We start from the raw sequence: 25,232 nt of genomic DNA on the forward strand, positions 1-25,232 counted from the left end.
GAGGTCCCGGTTCGGGACCGCTGGCCAAGCTTTGGCTCTCACCGCGACCGAGACTGTCAAGACGCAGCACCTCCTGTACCCTCCGCCCCAGAGCTTCCGTCTCGTTCAGCAACGTAGTCGCCTCTTGCGCGAATTGTTCATCTTCCCTAGCGCGATGCTGCGCTGAGTCTCGCTGAGCCTCTTCGGCCGCTGTCGCCTCATCACTTGTGAATCGAACTGTCGCCATATCCGGTAATTGTCGGAGGTCATCCATGGTTGGAGCGGTGTGATCAACGACGAAGCCTTCGCGATGAACTACCGTGCTGAAACGAGGCATCGGTGCAGGAGCCACTCCTGTTCCAGACGTTTGAAGTGCAGCATCTGGTAAGGCCACCTCCAAGTCGGAGGGAGGGGCGATTCGAGAAAGTGACGATTCTGCAATGTCACCGGCAAGCGCAAGTTGCTCAGCAACTGCCTCCAACAAGGGTGTTTGTGGGCCGTCGTCTGGTGAGTCAAGTTCGTCGTCCGTTGAGCCAAGCATCCGCCTGACGCGATCGAGGTCTTCGAAAGAGGCAGACAGCAGTTCCACCTACGGCATCATATTTAAAAGCGCGTCGATCTATCAGACACTGTTGGCAGGAAAGCTGAGGATGACAATCAAATTGACTTACCAGCCTCTCCATCGTGTCTGCCATTGGCCTGCCACGATCTTCCGCAGCCTGTTGGTCCAACTGTGCGGCCGGACTGTCTTCGTTGTGATCAGTCTCAGAGTCTGTACTGGACTCTGAGCTGCCATCATCGGATGCCACAGCAAAATCGCCCACGAGCTCGGGAAGGGTTGCCCTGATCACGTCAAGCCTTGCATTGAGGTCATCGAATACATGGCTGAAGAACTCGTGTTCATAACCGATACTGTATTCCCGACTTATCCGACGGCGATGCTCCTGCACGGGCTGTGAAGCTACGATCTTATACTAGAAGCGCATGATGACATACCCTCATGTTATGATCCACGCCATGCCGGAAAATATAGGGGGTCCCATCTTCATTGACATGTTGATAGAAGCAGTCCTTCCCAAATGGACAAAATCGATCGTTCAACGGTGATTTCGAGAAATGACTGCGTTTTAGTAGATTAACTCAGTTTATGCATGCCACAAAAATACATATGATACATACCGGCATGGCACACGAGCCATGCTAGCCTTGTATTGCTCGATGGTCTTGGCCTTCCCTGGGTGACCCTCCGGGAAGAATTGGCTCGATGGGGTGATGAATCGAGACGACGCGCGACACAGCGGGCATTGCTTCGTTACTCCCGATGATACTACATCTTCGCTTTTGCCGTGAGGATCACGCCATTCACGTATACACTGCAGGATCAACTAAGTCAGACCGTGGCCTCGGTCGTTCGGCTCGGGTAGTCCGTACCTGAACACAGAAAATATGACTACATCCACCTATAACGATGAGTCAGTAGCGAACAGATAGATACTGGGGCAGTGTCATACCAAGGAGACCATATGTCACAGGCTTCTCGTAGCAAATGCAGCAAAGCTGGTCCTCCTCAGTAGCAGGCTCGGCTGAGGAAGAAGCCACCGCTGATGGAGAATCGCTATGGATGAACCAGCATTGATCACCACGACGACAATATCCCGCCGCGTAGAACTTGCAGGTCTTGCTCTTGTCGAAAGGGGTGTACTTCTCGGTCTCACCATGTAGGAACTTGCAGTTGTTTCCAGCGAAGCAGCCCCGGGACGTATTACTGGGATGATCTCTCAGAGGGCGTTCAATGAGCTTGATAAAACGCATACTAGTAACGGCATGTTCCTCTGGATTTGGACGTTGCAGGACGATCAGGGTTCATAAGAATTGGGCGTGGATGCGTAATCTCTGCAACTTCCCCGCACGGAAAGACTTCGAGAGAGGGAATGGCGACGACTAGCTAGTGCAGGTCGACGGCGATTAGGAATCAGGCAGATAACGGTCCTCGACAGCAAGCTACGGGCGCTGGCGAGATATGACGATGAGAGCTGGTTGGAAAGGGTCGTGAAACGATCCGTACGGCTGTTTCCCTTTACGGTCAGAATGCTTAGTCAGCAGCTTGAACCGCAAGTGGCCAGTGGACACCACGCCTCTCCACGCTTTGCCAAATTCAGACCACGATGTCGCTACCTTCAACGGCGACCATAAGACATCAACTCGTCGCTGCTCTCGGCCCTAAAGCCCCCAACTACTGGGGAGTTTTGCGACAGTACTTGGCCGCCCAAATATCGCGCATCGAGTTCGAGGAACAGGTCAAGGAGCTACTGGATACAACCCATCTATGTGTGCTCCTTCTCTGATTGCGTTTTATATGTCTGGTGATGCTTCTAATCAGTACAGCTACACAACTCCTTGATTGTCTCGCTATTTGACACATCCGCTCATCTCGCGCCACCGACCCCTCCACCGGATGTTCCCAAGCTACCACCGCGCAAACGGCGCCGCACGCTCCCGTATCAAGGCTCTGACGTAAATGATGCAATGACACTACGTTCAGCAAGATTGAAGCGGTGGACTGTCGGACTGGCCCGACACGAACGCGAACGCGTGCGACATCTGGATTCGTACGCTGCGACGGTCGAGCCACGGCCACAACAATACAAGGACGAAATCGCCGCGGACCGTGGTGTGCTGCTCCTGCCTGAACGCGGAGGTACGCTCTATCGCGACTCGATTGTATATTGGAGAACTCTACACCTGACGTCCTACAGAGCCACCAGGCAGCCGCCCGCCACTGCATCTCGCATCAGCGTCGCGAGGATTTACTGTGCAGCATATATCCGATCGCATTAACTTGATATGTGCGCAGCATAATCTTGGGTCGCCGCCGAAGGTTGTGTCTTCACTCATGATGCTAGCCTTTGAAGTAAGCAACTGTATCCGTTCAGCTGCCCGTTATTCATCCAACCATTGTAGGCCAAGCTCAAGCAGCTCATTTCTCAAGCGCTCTCGCTCACAGCCACCTCCCACGCGATCACCTCTATTCGTCCTACATCGCGCAATAGTAATAACTATCTACTTTCCGCATCCGCCTTCGAGACGCTCTTCACGGTTTCTCCTGCCATCCTGCCTAACAAGTCGGCGGCTGCGATGCGCATGGCTCTAGGTGAAAACGACATGCCCGATTATGATCTCCCTCTCAAGGACAAGGACATCCACGATCAGCGGTGGCAACTGCTTGCGTTGCTGAGTGACCGGAGCGCTGTCAAGGAGGAATTGCGGAAGTTGCGATGACCATGTGCTGTTCGTTCTTGTATCATGAGACGTAGAGGGCCTGTCGGGATATATTAATGTATGTAAGTTACCGCTCAGCCGGATATGCCGGGCCGGGCCTGACCCTGACGTAGCGTCACTGCGAGCTTTTGCTTCCGACGGTTTACCGAGTGCTTGCGTCGGTCTATAAAACCACTCGGGCAGTCCGTTCAATTCTCATTCACTTATTCGCAACCATATGTCGTCCGTGATGGCGCTCAGTAACCCCTTTGTGCTGCGATGGGGAGTGATCTCCACAGGCAGGATTGCCATGGAATTCGTGAAAGTAAGATCGCGGTTGTACTCGGATGGGCATAAACACTGAAAGCCGTCGTGCAGGACTGTTCAATCGATCCGTTGACGTGCGTTATGCAGCAGTGCTATGTATCTTTCAAGGGATTGAGCGGTGCATCAGGCGCGGTACAACCGATGTTGTCCACAAAGTCATTGCGGTCGGATCTCGACACGGCAACGTTCAAAAGGCCGTGGACTTCATCAAGGCATACGGTGCAGGGCAGCCCATCAAGGCATATGGCACCTACGAAGACGTCTTTGCAGACAAGGTAAACCACATGGTCATATCCCCCGAGGTTCACTCGTTCAATGATGATTTCTCAGGATGTTGATGCCATCTACATCGGTGACCGCAATGTAGCCATAGGGTCGAACCACCTGACTGAATGCATCTCCAGGATCCCCCCACACGCAGCACTATGAGAATGCGCTTGCGGCGCTCCTCGCGGGAAAACATGTTCTATGCGAGAAAGCCACAACATCTAACGCCGCTGAACTACGGCACTTGCTGTCTGTCGCTAAACAGAAGCAACTTTTCTTTATGGAAGCTATGTGGACGAGGTTCCAGCCTTTGACCAAGGAAGTAAAGCGAATTGCTGAGGAGGGCACTCTTGGAGATCCCGTCGTACTGCATGCTGATTTATCTCATGATTTTGATATTGAGGGTGCGTAGAATCTGTGTTTGCCAATGACAGCCATCTGGTGAAATTTAGTCTTGATTCTGTAGACATTCCCACCTCTCACAGAATAATTGACCCCCGCCTTGGAGGAGGGGCTCTGCTTGACCTGTGCGTGGTCCCACCTCTGCGCTGCAGACTTTGTGCATACTGACACTGATCGTGGTCAGAGGACCATATCCGTTGTTCTGGGTAAAGGGCTAGATTATCAAGTCGTTGATGTTTAAAACTGACCAATCCTGTCTCAGACTGTGCTAGCTCTATACGATCATCCGAAAAATCAGAAGGAAAAGCCCACTAGCATCAGCGCATCTATGATCAAGACCCCAATAACTGGTGTCGACAGCAGCACGGCCTGGTCGGTGAATTTCACCAAGACCTTACGTGCGCAGGCGATCCTCAGCTGCAGCATAACGGTACCGACGGCGCATTTTGGAGTTACTATACGGTACCGCAACGGAAACATCATTATCGGGACGCCCATCTTCAAGCCGACTTCATTCACGGTGCAATACTTCGACAAGCCCGGTAGCGGAGTGATTATTCGTGAGGAGAAGCGTGTATTCCACTACGTCGGCGGCGGTTGGCACTTCGAGGCAGATGAGGTGGCTAGGTGCGTGAGAGATGGTAAGCTGGAGAGCGAGCTGTGGGGCCATGACAAGAGTCTGCTCCTGATGGAGACTTTCGACGAGGTGAGTGGTCGTCACTCCGGCACTCGAAAACCGGCTGTCTGCGAGCTGACATCGGGGCGCTCTCTTAGGTCCGGCGCCAAGGCGGCTATAAGTTGCCAGATGGTGTCGAAAAGGTGCTCTGATCAGTTACACGTGCTGTCTTGGAGTGTAGCTCGAATGAACGGAGAACACTGCGAGATTTCAGGATTCCATTGTGTTTGCGGAATCTCTCGCGATATGTTGATATCGAGATTAATTGCGCTTCACACGAAGAGACTCGCTACCGGTCTTTGTGACAATGCCTGCTATTATGTCATGAAATTGAAATAATTCGCGCGATGCACGGACCTAACGATCTGTAATTGTGTGAAGTGAATAGCGTTGATACTAGTAGCATGCGATACTTCTGACGAGCTTCGCGGAGTTGCAGAATCAATAATCGACGGTATCAGCAATGGCACATCGCGACGCAAACTCAACATTATGAGGTGCTTCTCCAGTACGACGGTCATTCTAGATGCTATATGATTGAACAACACAAAGCCAAAAGAATAAAGTCTGATGTGGTGGCGAACCACACACTGTCATAGCAATGCACGATGGGGGAAGAGATGATAAAAGAATCTCACAGTCCGGCGCCTTCAAACCCATGTAGGGATGGTTCGTCGGAGCCTATGGGCGCACGACAGCAAAAAAGGCCTGGATGCTACCTTTTGAGATCTGTTTGACCTCGACGAGCAACACATGTTCCAACCGAATGGGGCCCTCGGGATACAGCAACCATTCGTGGCCCACTGATGCAATCAGTTTCTATTGAATTTGCGAGTAAACTTCGATAGCAAAAATGCGTAATGCCGGGACGCATACCTTGTTGTCCTAGAATTTCCGAAACTCGGTGCTGATAGTTTGTGTGAGTTTAGAGAAACTGATGGGTCTAGGGATCGCATGAGCTGTCCTGGTTACAATCTGCCGGCGGTAAGGCTCGTATCCTGGCCACTGCATCAGTATGTTAGCGGTATGCTCTATAATGAGTCAATGGCCTGCGATTGGGACATACAATAATATGGAGGGTAGTCTTTGCAGAAATGGGTTTATACGGAGAGTACATGAAGGAGGATCCCCCATATAAATCGAGAAAGTTCCCATCCGACACTTGGGCCAATAAGATGCCCCGCGATCCCGAGGAAAGAAGGCATTCAAGCAAAGTTATTGGAGTAAATGGTTGCCGTGACCTCATATCACGATAGGGCAACGAGGGCACGTCCTGTTCGAAGACCTAAGACATGTGATGAGCCATTAGCGTGTTGTAAGAACACTTCAGAGAAAGGGTATACCTGATACGCAGGAGATATCGCAGAGGGCATTGACGGTGGGTTGAAGATAGCAACAGTGGGGTAGTACGGCGCCTGATAATATTACGATGTCTCTCAGCTCGAGGACGCTAGAAGAAAACCCATTGAAATACCACGGCATCCATATCCACAAGCCCAGAGAAAGGTGGCACCGCATTGACCACACGTTGCCGAACCTTGACACAATCATTTTCAGAATAGATATCCATGCTGCTAGCACATGACTTGCCTGAGACTCGTAAGCGACGGCCGCGCTAGCGGTGTTAAAAGCCGAAGGCTACATCCTCCGTCAATGCTGATCGCTTTGCCAAAGAATTGCAAGGATCTACATACGATTGTGGACCTTATAGCTTGAGCGTGCAAGGGAGATGTGGTCATCCAACCGAGCGAGTCGGTCTGTGCAGTCCGCGAGCAGGCAGTAAATCTGTCAGTCAAACTGCGTACGTTTTGAAGCCTTTCATTCAAGACAGGAGCCATAGATCCATCATATGCAGGTGCTCCAAGACCGATCGGCGCGGAGGTGATACCACAATCAACTTCCTGACCAAAGGTAGAATTCTGATTTTGCCAGACGTCATGCTGCTCCATGTTAGAATCAAAGAGAAGGAGAGAGCAGTGTTGGGGAAAAGCTTTGGTTGCTGTGGGAGATGCGACATGCCCTATATAATTCAATATGACACACTGCAGCAGCAGTCAGATGTCTCAGAGACAAGGCCCAAAAGCAGCTGGTGAAAAAACGGCAGGCATGCCGGCGAGTCGCGAAAGTGAGAGAAGCGACAGTCAAAGAAGCGGACGGGCAAAGAAGCAGGCAGCCAAAGACGCGGACAGCCAAAGACGCGGACAGCCAAAGAAGCGAGCAGCCAAAGACGCGGGCCAAGACGCGGACAGCGACAGCGAAAGAAGCAGCAGTGGGGAAACAGGCATCCATCAACGATAATGATCGATATCTAGTATATGATGGTCTGCATCCGGGAAATGGAAACCGAGGCCCCCGTACCGCCGCAGCCGTCTACTCTCCGGCAAGCTCGCGGCAGGTAGTCGCCGCCAGTTGTGGTGCGGGAGAGCCCAGCGAGCCGCCCGAAGTGTACGGTGAGTGTTTGAGCTACCGGAACGAACGCCATCGGCAGTCGACGATAAGGCGGTCTATCGGAAAAGCAATGGTGGTGGACAATCCGATGACAAGCAGGGGACAAAACAACGAATGTGCGATCTTATAACAGAGACTCAGAGCGTGCGGTGTAGTAAAATGGTCGCCTCTCAACCGTGAGCCCACTGGCACAGCAGAGCATCGGTGGTAACGCCTGACTCACAGATACATTCCCGGCCAGCGTCTGCTCCATCATGATACCACGATGTGCCTGCGGAGTCAAAAAATCGGCAGGTGAAGTGGTTGGCACCATGATAAATAATACCCGCAAGAGAGTAGCGAAACGATCTTTCTTCAATAGAGATCGTGAGGGTGCGTTCGACGTTGACTACGTGGTTGGCCCAGGGTTGAAGTCGGCTGAACTTGTCCAGTCCGATCAGTGGAGGAGCGCGGCTGTGATGCGATGTGATAACGTGTGCGTCGCGGGACATAGACGGCAACATTGACCGAGATGTGATTTCAACAACACAGCTAGGCAATTCGACGACATGACGATTGTCGGGCGGTGTGAGAGGTGGTCCCAGTGAACCGCGAACGTTCCTTCAAACGCAACAAGCATGGGTCACGCCATAGTAGGACGCGCCGGGTGTTTTCGCTGAGCTGCCACAGACGCGTTTGAGAGAGCCGAAGTAATCACATCCATTTAATCCGGGATTAAAGTACTATTGTAGCAAATCTCATTGGTCAATTCAAATTTTGTCTGTACTTTTGTCCGGGATTAAATGACAAAACTCCCGATGTGAATGCCGTTGTCCACAGTTTACCTGCGGGGATTCGAACAGTCATGTGAGCCTCGCTCATGAATCCCTTCCGTCGTCGCCCCGCCGCACCCACATAGAATCCCGTTCATCTGTCACAATGTCTCGTGGCCGTCCGATATAATAAGACTATCTACTCACGGGCGTCGGAGGTGCATCAGTACTGGTCTCTTTCCCATTTTCCATCTGCGGTACTCATGGCATCCATACGCGACCCCTTCGTTTTGCATTGGGGCGTCGTGTCGACTGGGTGGATTGCGGAGCAGTTTGTGAAGGTAGGACATTCATCGCCTGATCTAAATGCGACCTAGTTGAGACTTGCATTGTAGGATTGCGTCGTGGACCCCAAGACGCACGTTGCTGAAATTGCCATGATCCCCGTTCTGTACTGACAATTATCGATAGGCGTGGGACGACGGATGTCGTCCACCAAGTGGTCGCTGTCGGGTCCCGCAATGGCGAAGTGCACAAGGCCCAGGCCTTCATTGACACCTATGCCCCAGGCAAGAACGTTAAAGCGTACGGCACGTATGAAGAGGTGTACGCAGACCCGGTATGCTCTGCGTCGGATCTTGCAGCCCCCTACTTGACAGCCCTGTGTCTACGTAGGAAGTCAATGTAATTTACATAGGTATACATGGCGTGCATTTCGACTTAGCAAAACCGTCTGAGAATGCGTGCAGGTTCTCCGCATGCTATGCATTTTGAAAATGCAATGGCAGCACTGAACGCGGGCAAGCATGTCTTGTGCGAAAAGGCAGTCACTCTCAACGCAGCTGAGCTGCGGAAACTTCTGTCAGTTGCCGAGGCGAAAAATCTGTTCTTCATGGAAGCATTGTGGACACGTTTTCAACCTCTCGTCAAGGCATTCAAGCAAATCGCGGAAGACGGCTCACTGGGAGATCCGATAATGTTACATGCGGACTTCTCCCACTATTTTGACATGAACAGTGAGCCGACAGATGCTCTGTCGAGGGGGAGGGACGTTGAATCGTACTGATTATGCCGCATTGATGATTAGACCTACCAACAACGCACAGAATGCTTGATCCTCGCCTTGGGGGTGGAGGCCTTCTCGACTTGTGAGCTAACTACTCTAGCAATCGCATCTTTCGACTGACAGTGAAATTTGACAGAGGACCGTATCCAATGTTTTGGGTATGACGGTATTTGCGTTGAAAGGGTAACATTCCGATTTGACACACTTATCAGGCTGTACTTGCGCTTTATGAGCATCCGTCAAACAAGCGGGCAAAGCCCACGAGCGTCACCGCATCCATGATCAAGACGCCACGCACTGGCGTCGATATCAGTACCAGCTGGACGCTGAATTTCACCTCCACTCTCCGTGCACAGGCAAACCTCAGCTGTAGTGCGACTCTTCCTTCACCAGAGATAGGCGCTACAATCCGCTACCAGAAAGGCACGATCACCGTAGGGTCTCCGCTGCCCATCCCGAGCTGGTTCCAGGTGCAATGGTTTGATAGTCCAGATAAGGGCAACGTCGTGCGAGAGGAGAAACGTATGTTCCACTATGTAGGTGGAGGATGGCACTTCCAGGCGGATGAGGTGGCACGGTGTGTGAGGGACGGCAAGATCGAGAGTGACCTGTGGAGTCATGACAAGAGCCTACTCTTGATGGAGACGTTTGACGAGGTAAGACTGGCCACGCTGCCGATTCCTTCGAGCGCATTATGTTGAGTTTCACCGATAGGTTCGCTATCAAGGCAATTACATGCTACCAGAAGGCGTCGAGAAGGTCCTTCTCAACAAACCAAGGGCCTGAGGAGGAAAAAAGTTCAGGAAATTTCTGCAACTGGTTTTTCCTATACAAGTCTTGAACGTTATGTGTACCAATTCAATGCATATGACAGTACATCACTTCGATATCCTCACACGGTGTAACAAGTAGTCATTGCGAATTATCAATGATTGCCTGCGTGCTGTGAGCAGCTCGGCCGTTTCATATAGGATACGTGCACCTTCCCAGCAGAGTTGTCGGACATGTCCTCAAGAAGCAGTCTCCGCTGAGGACATGACGGCACGATTCTCTTTGAACTAGCGGTCAAGATATGTGCTGATTCGGAGCTGCCAGAGACCTTATACTCCCGCATCGACTTCTCATCAGATGTTTGTAGCGGAGCCACCAGTTAAAAACGTTGTGACTCCAGTTGCAACAGAACAGAAGTGCTCGAGCAGGAATTTCAAGAAAACCCGTCGCGAGTCGCGAGGGTCGAGTTCGATGTTCGGTCACGTGACCCGCCCCTTCTTGAATGGCTACAGGAATGATGATGGCTTTGCTCGTTCCTCCGCCGCACATTTTCGCGCAGTTTATCGTGAGCGACGTTGAGCGTGTGGGATGGCCAGTAATCCGATAGACCCTCTGCAAGCTCTTTCTGCCGCGCTAGCAGTGGCGGCGGACTCGAAGGAACAGGCTGATCTTCTGGGAACGTTACGAGAATCGCTTGAGGCTCACCCTGGCCCAATACCTGTCCTCTGTACCACTCTTATCAAAACCGTGTCGGGAGCGGGCGACTCGCTTCTGAAGAGATGGGTTATTGATCTTCTACACTTTGCCATCTGTCGGTCAAACTTGTCTGTTGAAGCGCGTACACAATGTGCGTGCCAATTCGTGTAATTTATGGAGTAGTCCGTTAATTCCAGTATCGGTATTTGCAGTGGCCGCTCAATCTCTGGAGACTTTGACTGGACTATTGAACGATCCGAACCCGACAACAGTGAAGGTTACTGTGGAATGCTTCGCCACTGTGTACGCGCTGCTGTTCCGCATGCTGTGAGTACACTTCCTTTCGTCCTGCTCCAAGTAACTGCTCATACCTGTATGAGGTAGATGTTCAAATCGAAATGCTCGCCAACAATGGGATATGCTGTCGCAGGCAAAGACGCGGATCTTGGAGTTTGTCTGGGCACCCCATGTCAGCGCTAGTATACGGTTCGCGGCAGTCAAGTTCATGCAGAGGGTGATTCTTGTTCAAACACGGGGAAATAATGACCCCAGGGTGTGTCCTTACCGTTATATTGCTTGTGCAACGCTAACGCATGTCCATCTCGCTTCGATGGTGCAGTTGCAGAATAGGAACGATCCTAATCTCTCGATGTGTCCATCAGACCACCCTTTCATTAACATCGCTGCGCTCGAAGCAGAGGGGCTCAAACTTCTAGAGAGCATCATAACAATATTATATACCAGCAGGTAAGTCCCGGAAGTTATCGTTGGAGTGGCAGACCGTCCCACAGCATTTGCTCCTATAGTAATCCCGATATGTTGTCCGCCATTATCAACAGCTGGGCAATGCTAGTGAAACTCAGGCCAGCATTGGTTGAAGTTGTCGTGTCCACGCTCGCACAGTGGACACCGGCCAAGCTCGAGGGCCAGTCTGCATCCGCCATCAAGAGTGTCGAGAAGGCTGTCCGCATACTTCTAATGCATATCTCACGGTGAGCTTTGAGATACATCGAGATGAATCGCAGTCCCTAACAGAGTGTGTCATGTGAACAGGACACAGCAAGGCGCATCATTCTCAGCCCAGATTCACACTGCACTCGCTAATCAAGGAGCCAGGATGGATCAAGCAGCAGCCGCAGAAAAACAGCGCAAAGCAGCCGTAGCAGCCGTAGCAGCCGAAGCGTCGCGCAAACGATCGCCTACAGGTACACCATTGCAGGAAGGGCCGGAGGCAAAGCGACCGAAGTTGGAAGAGGGCGCGGCGTTCTCTATACCAACGACAGGATTTGCCGGCTTTGACTTCACAACCCTGCCAGCTGCCCTTGTCACCGACCTCATCGTGGCAAATATCCAGACGTTTTCCGAGGCAAGCCTCACCGGTCTTGTTCAAGCATATCGACATAGCAGAACGCAAACTAATGGCGCCGCATCAACATCTGCAGCGTTTCCCCCCTCTGCTCCCGTTTTCGCCCCGAGTGCGGCTGCTCCAGTGGTTGCAGCGAGTGTCTCAGAAGCACCTGCAAAACCAGAACAACGATTGCGGAGATCTGCCTCTCCGCCTCCTGCAGCCCCCCTCGTCACGATCAAAGAGGAACCTGTGGATCCGCTCAAGATGGACATCGATGAAGAAGAGCTCGAGTTTGAGCCGGACAAACTCAACGTCGAGGTGAGTAATTCCTTGTGCATCGTGAGATGCACCTTCATCTTCTGAGCGTGCACCTAGCTTTCAGGCGAATCAGAGGCAGTACCAGAGCATGAAGCAGCCCTGGACCGTGAGATGGACCTTACGGCAGACTTGCACCTTGCGGAGTTCAAACTACCTCCACCAAAAGACCTCTCTTCAGATGAACGGGAAATGATCGTCCGCGGTTCGCTCGGGCGAATTTGGGATGGAGCAAAAGACCTTGCTCCCTCAGAACTGGCGGCCGAGGCCGAGGCTGTTGGCTCGTCCACTGCAGACACGTGGATGTTACTGATCGTGAGACTGGTCACTCGCGTAACGGATCCTGCAGGAAAGGAAGACGGTACCGAGAAGAAACCCGAGGAGAACATTAATGACGCAGTCTCGGAGATCTATGCGCATCAGGACAGGCTAAGGCAGACGCTCTGTAACTACATCATGGCCGATTTTTCTAGCAGGTAATATGCCCAAACGCGTTATTCGCTAGATGGTGCGCTGACATATATCCCGTACAGGCTACGTCTTGCTACAACGTGGATGAATGAAGAGTGGTACAACGATCGGATACAAAAGTCCAGAGATCGCGATTGGGTATGCGTATTTGTCTTTGCAACACGGGCGCATCTCATCATTGTCTTTCTTAGGTTCCCAACTACGAGACATGGCTAAATCAGATTGTTGCGGCGTATCAAGCGCATCTAGATGGCAAGGATCGGACATTTTCACGCTTCCTGCTTGATCTTCCGCATGTACCACCTGATGTGTTAACTCTGCTGAGGGAGTCTTGCATCGAGCCAGAACGGTGCGTCTGAGACGATGTGGGGCCATCTTTCTGATAATGACATTCAACACACAGACGGCAGATGGGCTTCGCTGCACTGCGTGAATTTATCTCACAACGACCATCGTTACGCGCTGAAGCGATGAATATGCTCTTGGAACTCACAACTCATCCTGGTAATCGACATTGCTCATATACGACAGCTGATTACTTACCGGATGCATAGACAAGGTGACACGGGGAGCCGCGATAAATACCGTGAAGAGATGGATACCCGACATTCAACCCATGGACAGCATGATTCGTGAGTTCGCCCTGCAATTGCTACGGCGGCTGCAATCTCGTCCCAAGTCTGCCAAGTCCGAGGACGTCCATATGAATGGCGAGCATGATGAGCACATGGAAGATGGTCAGTTGCCTCAAGAGGATATCATTCAGACGCCATACTTGCCAGAGCAGCTGGAGTTGCCTGCAAATAACGCACAGGTCCTACAGCACCTTGAGCTCCTCTTCGCATTGTCAACGAAGGTTCCTGAGTTCCTCGACGAGTATGTACTTTCCCGGATCAGCGAGATCCCAGCTAATTGCATCCTAGGATCTTCGCTGCTTACGGCGGCATGGATGAGAGCGTGCAGGAGACAATACAACAGCTCATAACACCGCTTATTCGCGCACTGGGTCCAAGTCATGGTAGATTGCTAACGCTCTTACGGACGTTCCCGCCAGGGGCGGACACGCTTGCGCTGCGCGTTCTAACCATCTTCACCGAACATGGGCGACCTAGTGCGCAGCTGGTCACTCTCGTGAAGTCTCTCTACAGCGAGCGAGAACTCGACGCACGATTCCTCATACCTATCATTGCAGAGATGGACAAGGTACGTGGGCACGATGTCGATGCAATCACATATACTGATGGAATGCTCACTGTAGGCGGACATCTTGCGGCATCTGCCGCGTATTGTCTCTATTCTGAACGGGAAACCCGAGCCCAGGAATCTCGTTCGTTCTGTATTTAGCTCAGTCGTCACGACACCTCCGCAGACCTTCGGCAGCGTGACGTCAAACCTGCCCAGAGTGCGGCAAAGTGAGCTACTGACCCCTGCCGAGCTGATGGTCTTATTACACGAGTCGGAGAAGGAAATTGGGTTGAAAGCCGCGATAGAAGGTACGCATCCCGGCGCCTGAGCTCATGGCGGCAGTGCTCACAAATTCGCGCGCAGCGGTTGGCATATGTTTCTCGATGACGGATATCTTCCGGTCTGAAATTCTAGCGGTGGTCATGAATCAGCTGGTGGACGAACCAGTCCTGCCAACGCTATTCCTCAGGACGGTAAGCATGCTCTCTAATCATGATGCTGCCATTGGTTATCTCTGCTTGATATCTAATCTGACAATCTTGCAGGTGATTCAAGCAGTGACCACATACAGGTCCCTTGTCGGCTTCGTGTCCACGACCCTGTTATCGCGGCTAATCACCAAGAAGATCTGGACGAACCCCCCGTTGTGGGAAGGTTTCATCCGCTGCGCAAAGCTCATAGCGCCTGCCAGCTTTGGCGCCCTCCTACAGCTGCCGAAAGACCAACTTCGAGAGCTTGTTGACAAGCAACCGAGTCTGAAGGCGGGCCTGCGTGAGTTCGTGTTGAAAAAAGGCGTCAACAAGGCCCGGGTTGCAGGGTATCTTGACATCTTCGGGGAGGACGACAGCAGTACGAATGGCAATACCGAGACTGCATCCACTCCCGAAGCGCAAACGCCTCCGGCTGCGTCAAGCTCTCCTGCACCATAAGATACTGTTTTGCCTACTCAACTTCGATGTACTTATGCTTCTGGTGGTAGTCATGATATGATACTTAGCACGGCAATTTAGTGAGCGGCATCGTTTTATGTAGTATCCAGTAGTGCTACCACATCTTGCACTGTATAATAGACCGGAACACAAGCACGAACAGAGAGATGGCTGTCCACGCTAATCAATAGATCAGCTTGTATCCATCGCTATGAGGTCTTCGCCAAGGTCAAACGTGACGGGTTGCTCGGCGAGCTCCATGGCTGTGAGCAGGGTCTCAATATCCGGAGAGATCACAAAATGCCTGCTGACTTCGCCTAAGATGCATAGCTGCTTATTCGTAGGATCAACATAGACAGCTTGCTGCAGGAAGGAGGGTTGTGTCGCCGCCGTTACCTATGAAGGTTTATGCCATTAGGATCCTAGTTTGAACGAAAAATACAGTCGCTCACATCCAGTAAGTTGCCATTGCCGAGACGCATCTTGACGACGCCGCTCTCATAAATCTCCAACTGGCCAATGACGCCATCTACCTTCGGCTCTTCCGTCTTCACATCGGATTGTTTGTCTTGAGAGGAGGTACTCTCGTCGGGCTGATCAGCTGTAGCTGGCGGTTTTGTGTCTGGTGCGAATGACACCTTTTTTGCATCGGGTTGCTCCAGGTTCGACTGATCGGCCGTTGAGGGTTCCGGGGCTTTCGAGGTGAACTTTGGGAAGGGATTGGGGAACTGGAAGAAATATAGGCGTCCTTGTCGAATATTTGCAGCCTGAACGATAAAGATGCATGAGTATACGTTCTGCAGCAAGACGGGATTAGATTGACCTCTTCCGTGTCGTTGGCGAACGCGAAGTCATCGATGATGTCTTCCAACTCTTCCTCGTCTTCGCTCTCACTGAGGTCAACTGCATTGGCGAGGTTGACTTGCTCCTCCTCCAGCTCTGCGGACGAGATATCCACCTCCATGGGCTCGACTTTGGCAACACCTGAGGTCCGGCATGAACATTGCCCTCGGAGCAATAAACCATAGATGACATACCTTTCCCCTTCCTATCCTCCTTCTCCTCTTTCTTCATCTTCGGACCCTTCCTCTTCCTCACCTTCTCCTTACCCAAGGTCTCTGGCGCCATCCAATCCATATCTTTGATCTTGTCCATATCCACAATCTCTACGCCCTCATCCGGGTCCGAGTAGGCCTCCTCGTCCTCCTCGCTCTTCTCGCGCTCCTTCTTCTCCCGCTTCAGCGTCGGCGCGGTCGTCGCGGTGAGGCCCGCGCCCAGCATCGCCGTGCCGCACAGACCCAGCGGAATGGCAGGAGCAAAGTGCGAGCGGGGCGCTGTGCGGCGTGCGGAGGTGCCTGCGAGGGCAGGGCCCATGGCGAAGGGCCCACTGGCGGTCATCTCAATTAGCGGTGGGCGGGGCGCTGCGCCTCTTCCTTCACCGCCTCGCCCTCGCCCTCTCCTGCGATCAGCACCTCGTCCGCGTCCTCCGTCCAAGGATGTAGTCGCTGCAGCAGCTCCTTCCTTCATGCGAGATCAGCATGAGCCGCCCCGCTTAGTAAATAGTTGATTGCGCACTTTTTTCACTTCCCTGCGAGTAATGCACAACGATTTGGTCAGACCATCGCACTTAGAAGACACCGGGGGCGACATACTCACTCCTTCTTCCGTCTCGCAGGTAAAGTCGGCACGAACTTGAGCTTCTGCGCCCCCATGCGAGTAACATCGTTCTGCTTCTTTGCAAGGCTCGCAATGGCCTTCGGTGTTGAGTTTGACGAACCAGATGCACCAAATGGATCAGACATGTCTAGTCAAGATATTTTCCTAAGGTGTGGTTTTTGGTGACGACCAACCTCACCGCTGAGGAACAGAGAGTTCGGAGTGGACTCCTACATCGCGCTCCACGTGACCACCACAATTGACGCGGTTTCTGGGCGCGTCGGACGCGTCTTCCACATTGCGAATGAGATGGAAGTCTGCCGATGTACTAGATTCTACTAAGGACAACAGTTGAGCCAGTTTTACGCGAGAATATCGGATGGAGTGGACAAGAACGATGAGATGACCTTGGTGATCGTCGAGCGCTCAACGATCACGAAAAAGAGATAAGATAATTTTCGTGCATCCTGTCACCAATCCTCCTGTGCATCAACATTGATCTAGTACCAAAATGTCCGACATCAAGCACGTACACCTCACGTACAATGACATCCACAACCTCATCCGCAAGGTTTCCAAGCAGATCAAAGAGTTCCGGCCAGACATGCTCATTGCGATCGGTGCGCAGCCCTTTGTTGGCTCTCCACTGATCACTGAGTCCAGCGCACAGGCGGAGGGTCAGTGTACTGCTCAACCCCTAATAGATCTCCTTCCTGAACCATCGTGTCCAGGGGGTTCTTCCCTGCCCGTGTTCTGGTGTGCATTCTTGCCGCTTGTGCGATGGCTGCTCCCACTCATACATCTTCCGTGTAGCGTACGTTCCTCAAGGACACTGCATCACAAAGGAACATTCCCATCCACGCCATCGGTCTGTCGCTATATGAGTCCCTGCCCGGTACGACTGCCGAGCAACTCGGCAAGGAAGTCATCAAGACACAGTGGCTGTAAGCCACGTTACTAGCTTGCCCTCCTATGCCCGACCCAATGATGCTGTCTGCATTTACAGAGGTCCTGAGTCTGGGAAGATTCTGCTTGGCCGAAGAGCTCTAATTGTGGTACGTTCATGCATTTCCGTCTTCGCTGATCTCGGGACGTTTCCGCAATGACACTATATAGGACGAGATTGATGATTCCCGCAAGACGCTCGAGTAAGCACACCTGATTTACTGACGGCGCCCCACCCCTTATTACGGCTTCGCAGATATGCTATCTCTGAGCTGCAGAAGGACGTCGAACGCGAGCTCGCCAAACTGCCTGAAGCAGAACGCGCGGCGAAGCGGACAAAGTTTGCGGTGTTCGTGGTGAACAACAAGCTGAAGCCAAAATTGGGCGAGCTTCCTGCAGACATCCCGTAAGCGTCTAGCTATCTCGTTACCGCGCAGACATGTGCCTCGAGTTGATGCGCGGGTGTTTCATGGCAGCTACTACGTGGGAGCTGAGGTGGAGAACGTATGGTGAGTGAAGGATTAGCTGTCCTCGGGGCTGGAGCTGATTCTGCGGGCTGCGATAGGCTGGACTACCCGTGGGAAGCAGTGTGAGTGGCTGGCGTTCCCATGCCCTGATTCGCTGAGGGCTAATGCATATTCCCTGACCGGCCAGAGATATCGAGGAACATGACCGTATTGCGCAAGAAGAGCGCCAGAAATCCTAGCTTTCTGCCCGGTTTTACGAGGACGAAGGTTGGAATCTGCGCGTGCAGAGGTTGTGTAGCCCGCATCTGTGTTGTACTTCTCGCGCCCAATCATAGACGAGCATCTGTTCAACGCCGCGTCCCGTCGGGCAGTTGCTGCGCGCATTTTTTGTAGCGGAACTGGATGGCACTAAGCTAGTACTGGCTCGGGGAGCAATTGAATTTGCCACGCTTTCTCCTGACTTCCGGAAGGTCTGTCTGATCCTCGAATATAAAGCGGCCAGCCCTACGCCAGCGCCCGCGCGACTGCGGCCCTTCCAGCTGAGCGAAAGAGTGCTCCGTTAAACGCGAGTGCTTCGCCGAAGTTACACGTACTGCCCGCCGCAGGAGATTGAACGGTGTCGGCGTCCGACCGATTGCCTCCGGAACAATCCTTCACAGCTCACCCCGTTCCATCCGCCAAGCTGTCGCTCCTACAGCCCGTCGAGCTCATCAACGGGCTCCCCGAGATCATGGAAGTCGTTGAGGAGATAGAGGAGGTCGAGTATGAGGGCTTGGATCCCAACGCCGGTCTCGCCGTAAGTCGTCTCTGGCTCGATCGCCCTGGACATATGCTCATCCAGCCTAAACGCTCAGGTCAACATGATGGCGGGTGCTCTGGTGAGCTTCAACCTGCTTTGTCTGCGAGATGGATTGGCTCCTTAGCTCGTACCGTCATGGTTGGAAGCATTGACGGTTATCTCCTTTAGGCCGGCATCACAGAGCATGCTGTGATGTTCCCGGTGGACAGCATAAAAGTATGTGGCTCGAATCACCAGTATCAGAGCGGACACCTGACTATATGCGTTTCAGACCCGAATGCAAGTCTTTGCGACATCGCCATCGGCGGTGTACACTGGCGTCGGGAATGCCTTCACGCGGATATCGTCTACGGAAGGAATGAGGGCACTATGGCGGGGAGTGTCTTCAGTGATCATGGGTGCGGGACCGGCACATGCGGTCCATTTTGGTGCATACGAAGCTATAAAGGAGCTGGCGGGAGGCAATGAAAAGGGAAACCGGAACCAGTGGCTGGCGACGTGTACGTGATGGATTTTCTGGCTTTGGGAGTGTCTCTCACTTCCCGGCTACCATCTGTGATGCTCTGAATCGCTCATTTGTGCGAACGTACAACAGCATTAGCAGGCGCGTCTGCAACAATAGCAAGCGACGCGTTGATGAACCCCTTTGATGGTAAGGCGCACTGACAGCTTCCACACGCGAACACGCAGCCAACTCGCGCCCTCTCACAGTGATAAAACAGCGCATGCAGGTGCACCAATCCGAATTCCGCTCCGCCATAACCTGTGCGCGGACGGTGTACAGCACCGAGGGGCTCTCCGCATTCTACGTCTCGTATCCGACGACGCTCACAATGACCGTACCGTTCACCGCGGTACAGTTCACAGTCTATGAGCAGCTCAAGAAGCTGCTCAACCCATCCGGCACGTATTCGCCCGTGACGCACATCGCTTCAGGCGGCCTCTCTGGCGCCGTTGCAGGCGCAGTAACTACACCGCTCGACGTCGCAAAGACGCTTCTTCAGACGCGCGGCACGTCGATGGACCCCGAGATACGAAGTTCGCGGGGGATGATGGATGCATTCAGGATTATCTGGGCAAGGGATGGATGGAAGGGGTTCATGAGGGGGTTGACACCGCGGGTATTGACTTTCATGCCGAGCAATGCGCTGTGCTGGTTATCATACGAGTTCTTCAGTGAGTGCCGTTATGATCTCGTTCTTGTCGCTGCAGCTGACCAGCTGTCCCCAGAGGCCGCAATACGAGAGGATTGACACAGTATACTATATTATTAATATCAGCGTTTCATGACGGGGACTGTCTACAGTGGTGTGCGTTGCTCCTTTGTTGTTTGTTGTATCAATCTCGCAGAGTGCACAAATGCAAGACTGTCGGAACACTAGATACGTTCGCCGAGCGATAAAAATGGACCGAACCTTCAAGTTACGCGTCGATGCACAACATGTCTTCTTTCGTAACGATCAGCGTGGCCATATCCGTGAAATCTCAGGTACCAAAGATCCCTCCGTGCAGGTCCCCAGCCTGCTTTCCTGGGGACACGCGGATGATAGACCATTGCCCAGGGTGATGGAAAGCATTCACTATTATCCAGGCCGCCTATCACATAACTTCAAAGGTCGAACGACCAATCAATACTTCGTTCCTCCAAATCCACTCTTGCTAAGTAGTGAATGTTTGAACACTTGAGTAGCAGCATGGGTCGCTCTCATGAGAACGTCGAGCTCACAGGGAGAATATTCCACGAATTGCTACCTATGTCGAAGTCTGACACAGGATGTTCCGTTCATCCGATTGATGGGCACTTCACGGCATATAATCGACGAGACACTGGAAATAATTAAACGTCTATCAAACGTGAACGGTATTGCAATAAAAAAATACACATGCAGGGGATGAGATCAATAAGCAGAAACAGTACATACTACAACGTACACACGCGCAGACGCCCTCCTCATCAATCGCCCGCTGAGCCTCACATGTAGAACTCGGGTTTCCGCGAGGTGATACCGTACTCCGTAAGGGCGGCGCTGAGGTCTTCCATTACGAGAGTTGTCTTCGTCTTGTCCTGCAGCAGTGACGATGTTGAGTCATTGACTGTGAGTTGAATGGCAAGGGGACTCACCCTAGCAGCGGCAGGACCCGACTGGCTCGCTCTTGCACGGCCACCTGCGGCATTGGCACGTATCCGTGCATGTTGGTATGCATCTGCCGCAATGTCAGAGACGAATTTCTGCGCGGCCAACGACAGGAGTCGTTTCCTGACAATGCACATTCAGACAAGGTGACCACCGGACACGACTGCAGAAGCAACACCATACTCACAGTCGCACATCCTCGCAGTCGAACCCGACCCTCTGAAGGTAGTAATCCGTGACTTCGCTGGGGATCTGACAACAAGAAAACAGGTCAACACTGCACACGCACGAGGTCGCCCGAACCGCCCCCACTCTCCCGACGCATCGCTAGCGCACAACCGCGACGTACCAGGGGCTCATATTCATCTAACATCAGCAGGAATTCCGCCAACGTCCTGTCCTTCCGCGCTTCCTCTGTCGCCTGACGCGATGGTGGCTGCGCGGATGTGCTTGCGTCCTGCGCGGGCTGCGTCGGCGCCTGGGCTTGCGATTGCGGCTGTGACTGCGACTGTGCTCGTGAGGGAAGCGGCGGGTAGTAGCCGATGTTCTGTGCAGGCTCAGAGTATGGCGTCGACATGGTGAGGAGCAAGCGCGAGTGTGAGCTGTGGCGAAGCGCGCGAGTCGCCAGAGTGAGTGTGGCCGCGCCACGCGTGTCGGAGTTTCAAGTGCACTTGCGTCTTGCGATGGTATGTCTTCGCCCCCGCCGCTGCTCCTCGAGTTGTTGCTGAACGGACGCACTGCAGGCCGCTCAGCAATCCCAAAGCATTCAAACGCTGCTCGAGGCGGAGAAGGACGCCGCCAAGGTCGTCCAGCAGTCGCGCCAATGTCCGTCTAGGAGTCCGCTCGGTTGGCGTCATCGCTCACAGCCCTTTCTCTCATAGATCGCGTCCAGAAGCTGAAGGACGCCCGCGCGCAGGCATCCAAGGAGATCGAAGAATATAAGAAGACGAAGGAAGAGGAGTTCCGAGCATTCGAGGCGTCGGTGCGTCGTACAGTTCCGAGCATTGACCACCTGCTCACGACGTTGTGCAGCATGCCGGCAACACGCAAACCGCGCAGGTACAGGTAGACAAGGACACGCAGATAAAGTTGCAGGAGATCGCCGATGCGTACAACAAGAACAAGGATGAGGTCGTCGGGAAGCTCCTCGACCGTGTAGTGCTAGTGAAGCCCGAGCTGCACCGTAACCTCAGGAAGGTGGAGCACTGATGGCGCGAACAGTAGTGTCACCTGCAGCATATCATTACCACACTGTATTAACCACCTAACTGTATACCCAGGAAGTCATATTGCACGCATATAGGTACAGTACACTGTCCGGCGGATCCTCACTGGGCCGCCCTCAATATATGCTATCCAAGAAGCTCTCACCCGATTCTTCCTTCACACCTCATTCTCCAGCCAATCAAGCCCGACAGGCATCATCGATGCGGCCACTGCATTCGTCCGTACCGGCTGCGCCTCGGGGTTGAGCAGCGTGCTCACTGCGACTGCATTCCGATCATTCTCCCGCGCCGGCGGCGCCTGTCCCGAAAGCGACAACGCGCTCGCAAACGCCTCTGATGGCGGCTTCCACGAGTCGAGCAGGCCGCTTGCCTTGAGCGACGGCAAGTTAGTCCCGCTTCTCAACAGCGGCGCCTGGACGATCTGCTCTGCGTCTGCCGGGAATGCATTCCGCTGATTGCTCGCTCCCGTACTCGCACGCGCATTCGAAGTCTGTGTTGACGCGCCGTCGGCTCGGCGTTCTGCTCCCGTATCTCCGTGCGCTTGGGTCTCAATCGTGCCGCCGGGCTGCGAACCATTATAATCAGTCGAAGCCGGCGGCACCGCATCCCGCTGCGACGGGTTCGCGGAGGCTTTCGAGGCCGCCGCCTGGGCACGTTCCAGCGTTTGCGCCTGTCTCCATTGATTCGCGACCACCGTCACGCTGAATCCCCACACCCGCTCAAAGTCGCGGTCCCACCTGTGGAGCTGCTCGTCGTCGGGGTGATACTTGCTGTACGACTGCACGTGCGCATCAAAAAGAACAGAGCAATGAGCCGATATGAACGCGTATGTCAGAGGATCGGCAATCACGAACCCAGAGCACACACGCCGCTGTGCGGGCGCTGGGGTCAGCCACGCGGATCGGAGTGCGAGTTGGAGAGCAACAGGACGTACACAGGATAGTATTCTTGGCCCGCGTGCCCGTCGCCTTGAAGATCGTGCCTAGCCGATCGCGCACCCATGGAATGGGCTCGCCCAGTCTACCTTCGCCCTGTCGCACGAGTGAATACCACAAAATAAGCTGAGGTCATCGGTCGTGGGCGCTCACCTCGAGGACGGCGAGGTAACAGCACGGGTAGAGCGCGTGCATGAAGAAGAAGCACCATGCGCCCGTGTTGGAGCTCATCCCAAACATTTCCTCCTGCTTCTCGACGTTCTCCTCCGAAAACCGCAGATGTGCCGGGAGCGACTGGATCCATGCCTAGCGGTGGGCAATGCTTAGTGCGTGGACAAGCTTGGGTGCTGTGGGTGCTCTCACGTTCAACGTTCGTGTGCTCTCTCGAAGAGCGGTAGCGCGCTGTTCGCTCTCGCTCATAGCTACGAGGAACGTGAGTCTCCGCAAAATACAAGCGAGAAATTAGCGGACGTACCTACGACCGCTTGCACGTTCGCATAGATGGACAATATCCGGCACACGTGCCCGAACTGCGACGCATACCGCGTCCTCGGTGCAGGCGCATGCAAGAACTCCTTCGCTGCGTCCCGTCAAAGAGAAGACAAAAATTCACGGCATTGATCAGCTCCCGCTCGATATCCATTACACCGCAACTCACTCGCCGCGCTCCAATGCGCCGCAAGCTCAAACGTCGTTTCGTCCACCGGCAGGCGAATTGACTCCATGAGCTGCACGCTCCTCGGGCGCATCGGGCGGTACGTGTAAATCCCGTTGATCCAGCCCATCACCTGGATCAGCCAGAAGCACCGCCGCGCGCACTCACGCTCGATGTATAAGTCGACTGACGGCGAGGACGGCGTGTGCTGCACCTCGTCGTCCGGCTTGTGCACCTCGAGTGACTCTTCCAAGAGGCGCAGTGCGAGGTCTGCCGTGGGCAACCAGGAGCGCCATCGTGCGTCATGTCAGTGATGTTGGTGTGCTAGAGATGACTTTGCTGCGCCCACCAAAATATTTGTAGTGCTTCGTCCACGAGTGGCTCGCGGCGACCTCGTGCATCTCCATCAGGCAGAGTGCCTGTGCAGTCGCGACCGTCGGCTCGCTGAGCAGGCGGCCCGCGTTGTCGAACATGAGCGCGACGGCCTCGTTGTAGAACGGCACACCTGCGATGCGCGCATGGGCCGCACGCGCAGACACGCTCTTGTGCAGTGGTGCGGCGACCGCACAAACGGCGAGCACGAGGTACTCGGGCAGCGCGTAGTGTGACAGTGCGGACGAGAACGACGGCTTGTGCAGGATCATCCGGTGCGGGTTGCAGTGCCCGAAGAATACTGCGCGCGTGGGCGGGCACATGAGCAAATGAGCAATAGGGCCTGTTCTGCGTGAGAAGACAGAACTACTCACGGTTCACGAGCTCGTTCGTGGTGTCAGGCTCGCTGAGGAGCTGCGAACGCGGAGGAGTGACCTGTTCGAGCGTCGGCGAAGACGCGGAGGTGCTGGTGGGGCTAGTCGTACTGCTCCCAGCGGCGCGGCTCTTCTTGACTGCGGCGATACGTTCTGCTGGCGGCAGCTGGGGCGGGACCGGCATGGCCGTGGGCGAGTGTGCGGGCTCGAATGTCTGGCGCAACGTGGGAATGTCCTATTGTTTTCGCGAGAGGGCGTTTGTTCATTCATTTAGACGATTGAATTTTAATTTGGTGAGTGTGGGCTAGGCAGGGAAGGAACATACCGATCCTGCGACCACCTGCCGTTCGGTGTGGGCGCTGCGTGGTGCGGGCACAGGGCGGCCTGAGGAGTCGGTGTAGGTGCATGTCTTGGACGCGAAGTAACTAGCAAAAAATCAGCCGGGACGCTTGTCGGAGGGATGTGGATTCTTCCTACCAGTTACTGCAGGGAGCTGCACAACTCAGTTGCGGGTGAGACTTGGGAGGAGGTAGCGTACGCATAGACTAACCTGTGCCGTCGCATCTCCGTTTGCTCTTGTGGCACGCGTCGCAAGCCTAGCATATAGGTCTATTCAAGTGCGACCATGCTTGATAGAGCATCGGGCCTACCTTGCTGAGACGTTTACGCTTCCCGCCCTTGACAAATGAGAGGGTCGGGGACAGGTTATTTGGGCGGCTGGCATCATCAGAGGCGATCAAGGGGTGAGTCGACGGCATGTTCGGCGAGTCGTTTCCGG

General features: G+C 53.7%; 13 protein-coding genes across 13 annotated transcripts; 8 read left to right on the forward strand and 5 right to left on the reverse strand.

Moving 5' to 3' along the window:
- Nucleotides 1-948: 948 nt before the first annotated feature.
- On the reverse strand, nt 949-1,846 carry LAESUDRAFT_645543 (uncharacterized protein; the record flags this gene model as incomplete). Its single annotated transcript, XM_040903920.1, has 5 exons — nt 949-1,099; nt 1,159-1,352; nt 1,411-1,439; nt 1,491-1,744; nt 1,794-1,846. 5 exons carry the CDS (start codon nt 1,844-1,846, stop codon nt 949-951), a joined length of 681 nt encoding a protein of 226 aa, XP_040767794.1.
- A 298-nt stretch (nt 1,847-2,144) lies between these two features.
- Nucleotides 2,145-3,258, forward strand: LAESUDRAFT_735053 (uncharacterized protein; the record flags this gene model as incomplete). The annotated part of the gene is made up of 4 exons (XM_040910561.1): nt 2,145-2,307; nt 2,360-2,677; nt 2,736-2,890; nt 2,941-3,258. 4 exons carry the CDS (start codon nt 2,145-2,147, stop codon nt 3,256-3,258), a joined length of 954 nt encoding a protein of 317 aa, XP_040767795.1.
- Nucleotides 3,259-3,487: 229 nt separating this feature from the next.
- LAESUDRAFT_645928 (NAD(P)-binding protein) lies at nt 3,488-5,061 on the forward strand (the record flags this gene model as incomplete). The annotated part of the gene is made up of 9 exons (XM_040903950.1): nt 3,488-3,562; nt 3,616-3,638; nt 3,692-3,839; nt 3,895-3,916; nt 3,969-4,235; nt 4,298-4,358; nt 4,418-4,439; nt 4,496-4,939; nt 5,008-5,061. The coding sequence occupies 9 exons, from the start codon at nt 3,488-3,490 to the stop codon at nt 5,059-5,061; spliced, it is 1,116 nt and encodes a 371-aa protein (XP_040767796.1).
- Nucleotides 5,062-6,317: 1,256 nt separating this feature from the next.
- Nucleotides 6,318-7,996, reverse strand: LAESUDRAFT_470226 (uncharacterized protein). Its single transcript, XM_040902594.1, has 4 exons — nt 7,581-7,996; nt 6,604-6,666; nt 6,500-6,547; nt 6,318-6,446 (listed from the first exon to the last, which is right to left on the reverse strand). Exons 1-3 carry the CDS (start codon nt 7,858-7,860, stop codon nt 6,534-6,536), a joined length of 357 nt encoding a protein of 118 aa, XP_040767797.1. The 5' UTR covers nt 7,861-7,996; the 3' UTR covers nt 6,318-6,446; nt 6,500-6,533.
- Nucleotides 7,997-8,286: 290 nt separating this feature from the next.
- On the forward strand, nt 8,287-10,140 carry LAESUDRAFT_741652 (NAD-binding protein). The gene is made up of 9 exons (XM_040911146.1): nt 8,287-8,450; nt 8,505-8,527; nt 8,581-8,728; nt 8,785-8,806; nt 8,859-9,125; nt 9,197-9,257; nt 9,312-9,333; nt 9,388-9,831; nt 9,890-10,140. The coding sequence occupies exons 1-9, from the start codon at nt 8,373-8,375 to the stop codon at nt 9,959-9,961; spliced, it is 1,137 nt and encodes a 378-aa protein (XP_040767798.1). The 5' UTR covers nt 8,287-8,372; the 3' UTR covers nt 9,962-10,140.
- A 338-nt stretch (nt 10,141-10,478) lies between these two features.
- LAESUDRAFT_673791 (uncharacterized protein) lies at nt 10,479-15,081 on the forward strand. Its single transcript, XM_040905540.1, has 15 exons — nt 10,479-10,793; nt 10,855-10,969; nt 11,027-11,195; nt 11,262-11,389; nt 11,449-11,634; nt 11,696-12,308; nt 12,366-12,781; nt 12,839-12,914; nt 12,968-13,125; nt 13,180-13,280; nt 13,331-13,652; nt 13,700-13,979; nt 14,035-14,269; nt 14,325-14,434; nt 14,507-15,081. Exons 1-15 carry the CDS (start codon nt 10,535-10,537, stop codon nt 14,888-14,890), a joined length of 3,552 nt encoding a protein of 1,183 aa, XP_040767799.1. The 5' UTR covers nt 10,479-10,534; the 3' UTR covers nt 14,891-15,081.
- On the reverse strand, nt 14,678-16,774 carry LAESUDRAFT_741655 (uncharacterized protein). The gene is made up of 6 exons (XM_040911147.1): nt 16,547-16,774; nt 16,466-16,478; nt 15,928-16,411; nt 15,714-15,874; nt 15,343-15,657; nt 14,678-15,286 (listed from the first exon to the last, which is right to left on the reverse strand). Exons 1-6 carry the CDS (start codon nt 16,690-16,692, stop codon nt 15,083-15,085), a joined length of 1,323 nt encoding a protein of 440 aa, XP_040767800.1. The 5' UTR covers nt 16,693-16,774; the 3' UTR covers nt 14,678-15,082.
- Nucleotides 16,775-17,057: 283 nt separating this feature from the next.
- On the forward strand, nt 17,058-18,197 carry LAESUDRAFT_645357 (PRTase-like protein; the record flags this gene model as incomplete). The annotated part of the gene is made up of 10 exons (XM_040903911.1): nt 17,058-17,166; nt 17,217-17,223; nt 17,278-17,302; nt 17,360-17,490; nt 17,553-17,601; nt 17,663-17,694; nt 17,748-17,897; nt 17,968-18,000; nt 18,057-18,080; nt 18,146-18,197. 10 exons carry the CDS (start codon nt 17,058-17,060, stop codon nt 18,195-18,197), a joined length of 612 nt encoding a protein of 203 aa, XP_040767801.1.
- A 263-nt stretch (nt 18,198-18,460) lies between these two features.
- Nucleotides 18,461-20,052, forward strand: LAESUDRAFT_673797 (mitochondrial carrier). Its single transcript, XM_040905541.1, has 7 exons — nt 18,461-18,754; nt 18,813-18,836; nt 18,926-18,973; nt 19,029-19,257; nt 19,353-19,409; nt 19,469-19,933; nt 19,988-20,052. The coding sequence occupies exons 1-7, from the start codon at nt 18,689-18,691 to the stop codon at nt 20,008-20,010; spliced, it is 912 nt and encodes a 303-aa protein (XP_040767802.1). The 5' UTR covers nt 18,461-18,688; the 3' UTR covers nt 20,011-20,052.
- Nucleotides 19,848-20,549, forward strand: LAESUDRAFT_470994 (uncharacterized protein). Its single transcript, XM_040902595.1, has 2 exons — nt 19,848-19,933; nt 19,988-20,549. Exon 2 carries the CDS (start codon nt 20,117-20,119, stop codon nt 20,441-20,443), a length of 327 nt encoding a protein of 108 aa, XP_040767803.1. The 5' UTR covers nt 19,848-19,933; nt 19,988-20,116; the 3' UTR covers nt 20,444-20,549.
- A 180-nt stretch (nt 20,550-20,729) lies between these two features.
- On the reverse strand, nt 20,730-21,469 carry LAESUDRAFT_645997 (transcription initiation factor IID, TAF10 subunit; the record flags this gene model as incomplete). Its single annotated transcript, XM_040903952.1, has 4 exons — nt 20,730-20,822; nt 20,880-21,015; nt 21,080-21,144; nt 21,242-21,469. 4 exons carry the CDS (start codon nt 21,467-21,469, stop codon nt 20,730-20,732), a joined length of 522 nt encoding a protein of 173 aa, XP_040767804.1.
- On the forward strand, nt 21,322-22,101 carry LAESUDRAFT_735065 (V-type ATPase; the record flags this gene model as incomplete). Its single annotated transcript, XM_040910562.1, has 4 exons — nt 21,322-21,324; nt 21,636-21,717; nt 21,774-21,874; nt 21,925-22,101. 4 exons carry the CDS (start codon nt 21,322-21,324, stop codon nt 22,099-22,101), a joined length of 363 nt encoding a protein of 120 aa, XP_040767805.1.
- A 174-nt stretch (nt 22,102-22,275) lies between these two features.
- Nucleotides 22,276-25,212, reverse strand: LAESUDRAFT_645649 (uncharacterized protein; the record flags this gene model as incomplete). The annotated part of the gene is made up of 13 exons (XM_040903930.1): nt 22,276-22,896; nt 22,973-22,989; nt 23,053-23,149; nt 23,207-23,359; nt 23,417-23,475; nt 23,529-23,633; nt 23,712-23,978; nt 24,058-24,381; nt 24,455-24,689; nt 24,780-24,879; nt 24,932-24,947; nt 25,005-25,050; nt 25,105-25,212. 13 exons carry the CDS (start codon nt 25,210-25,212, stop codon nt 22,276-22,278), a joined length of 2,148 nt encoding a protein of 715 aa, XP_040767806.1.
- Between the last annotated feature and the right edge of the window lie 20 nt (nt 25,213-25,232).

Source organism: Laetiporus sulphureus (assembly GCF_001632365.1).
Source record: "Laetiporus sulphureus 93-53 unplaced genomic scaffold LAESUscaffold_6, whole genome shotgun sequence".
NCBI lineage: Eukaryota > Fungi > Basidiomycota > Agaricomycetes > Polyporales > Laetiporaceae > Laetiporus > Laetiporus sulphureus.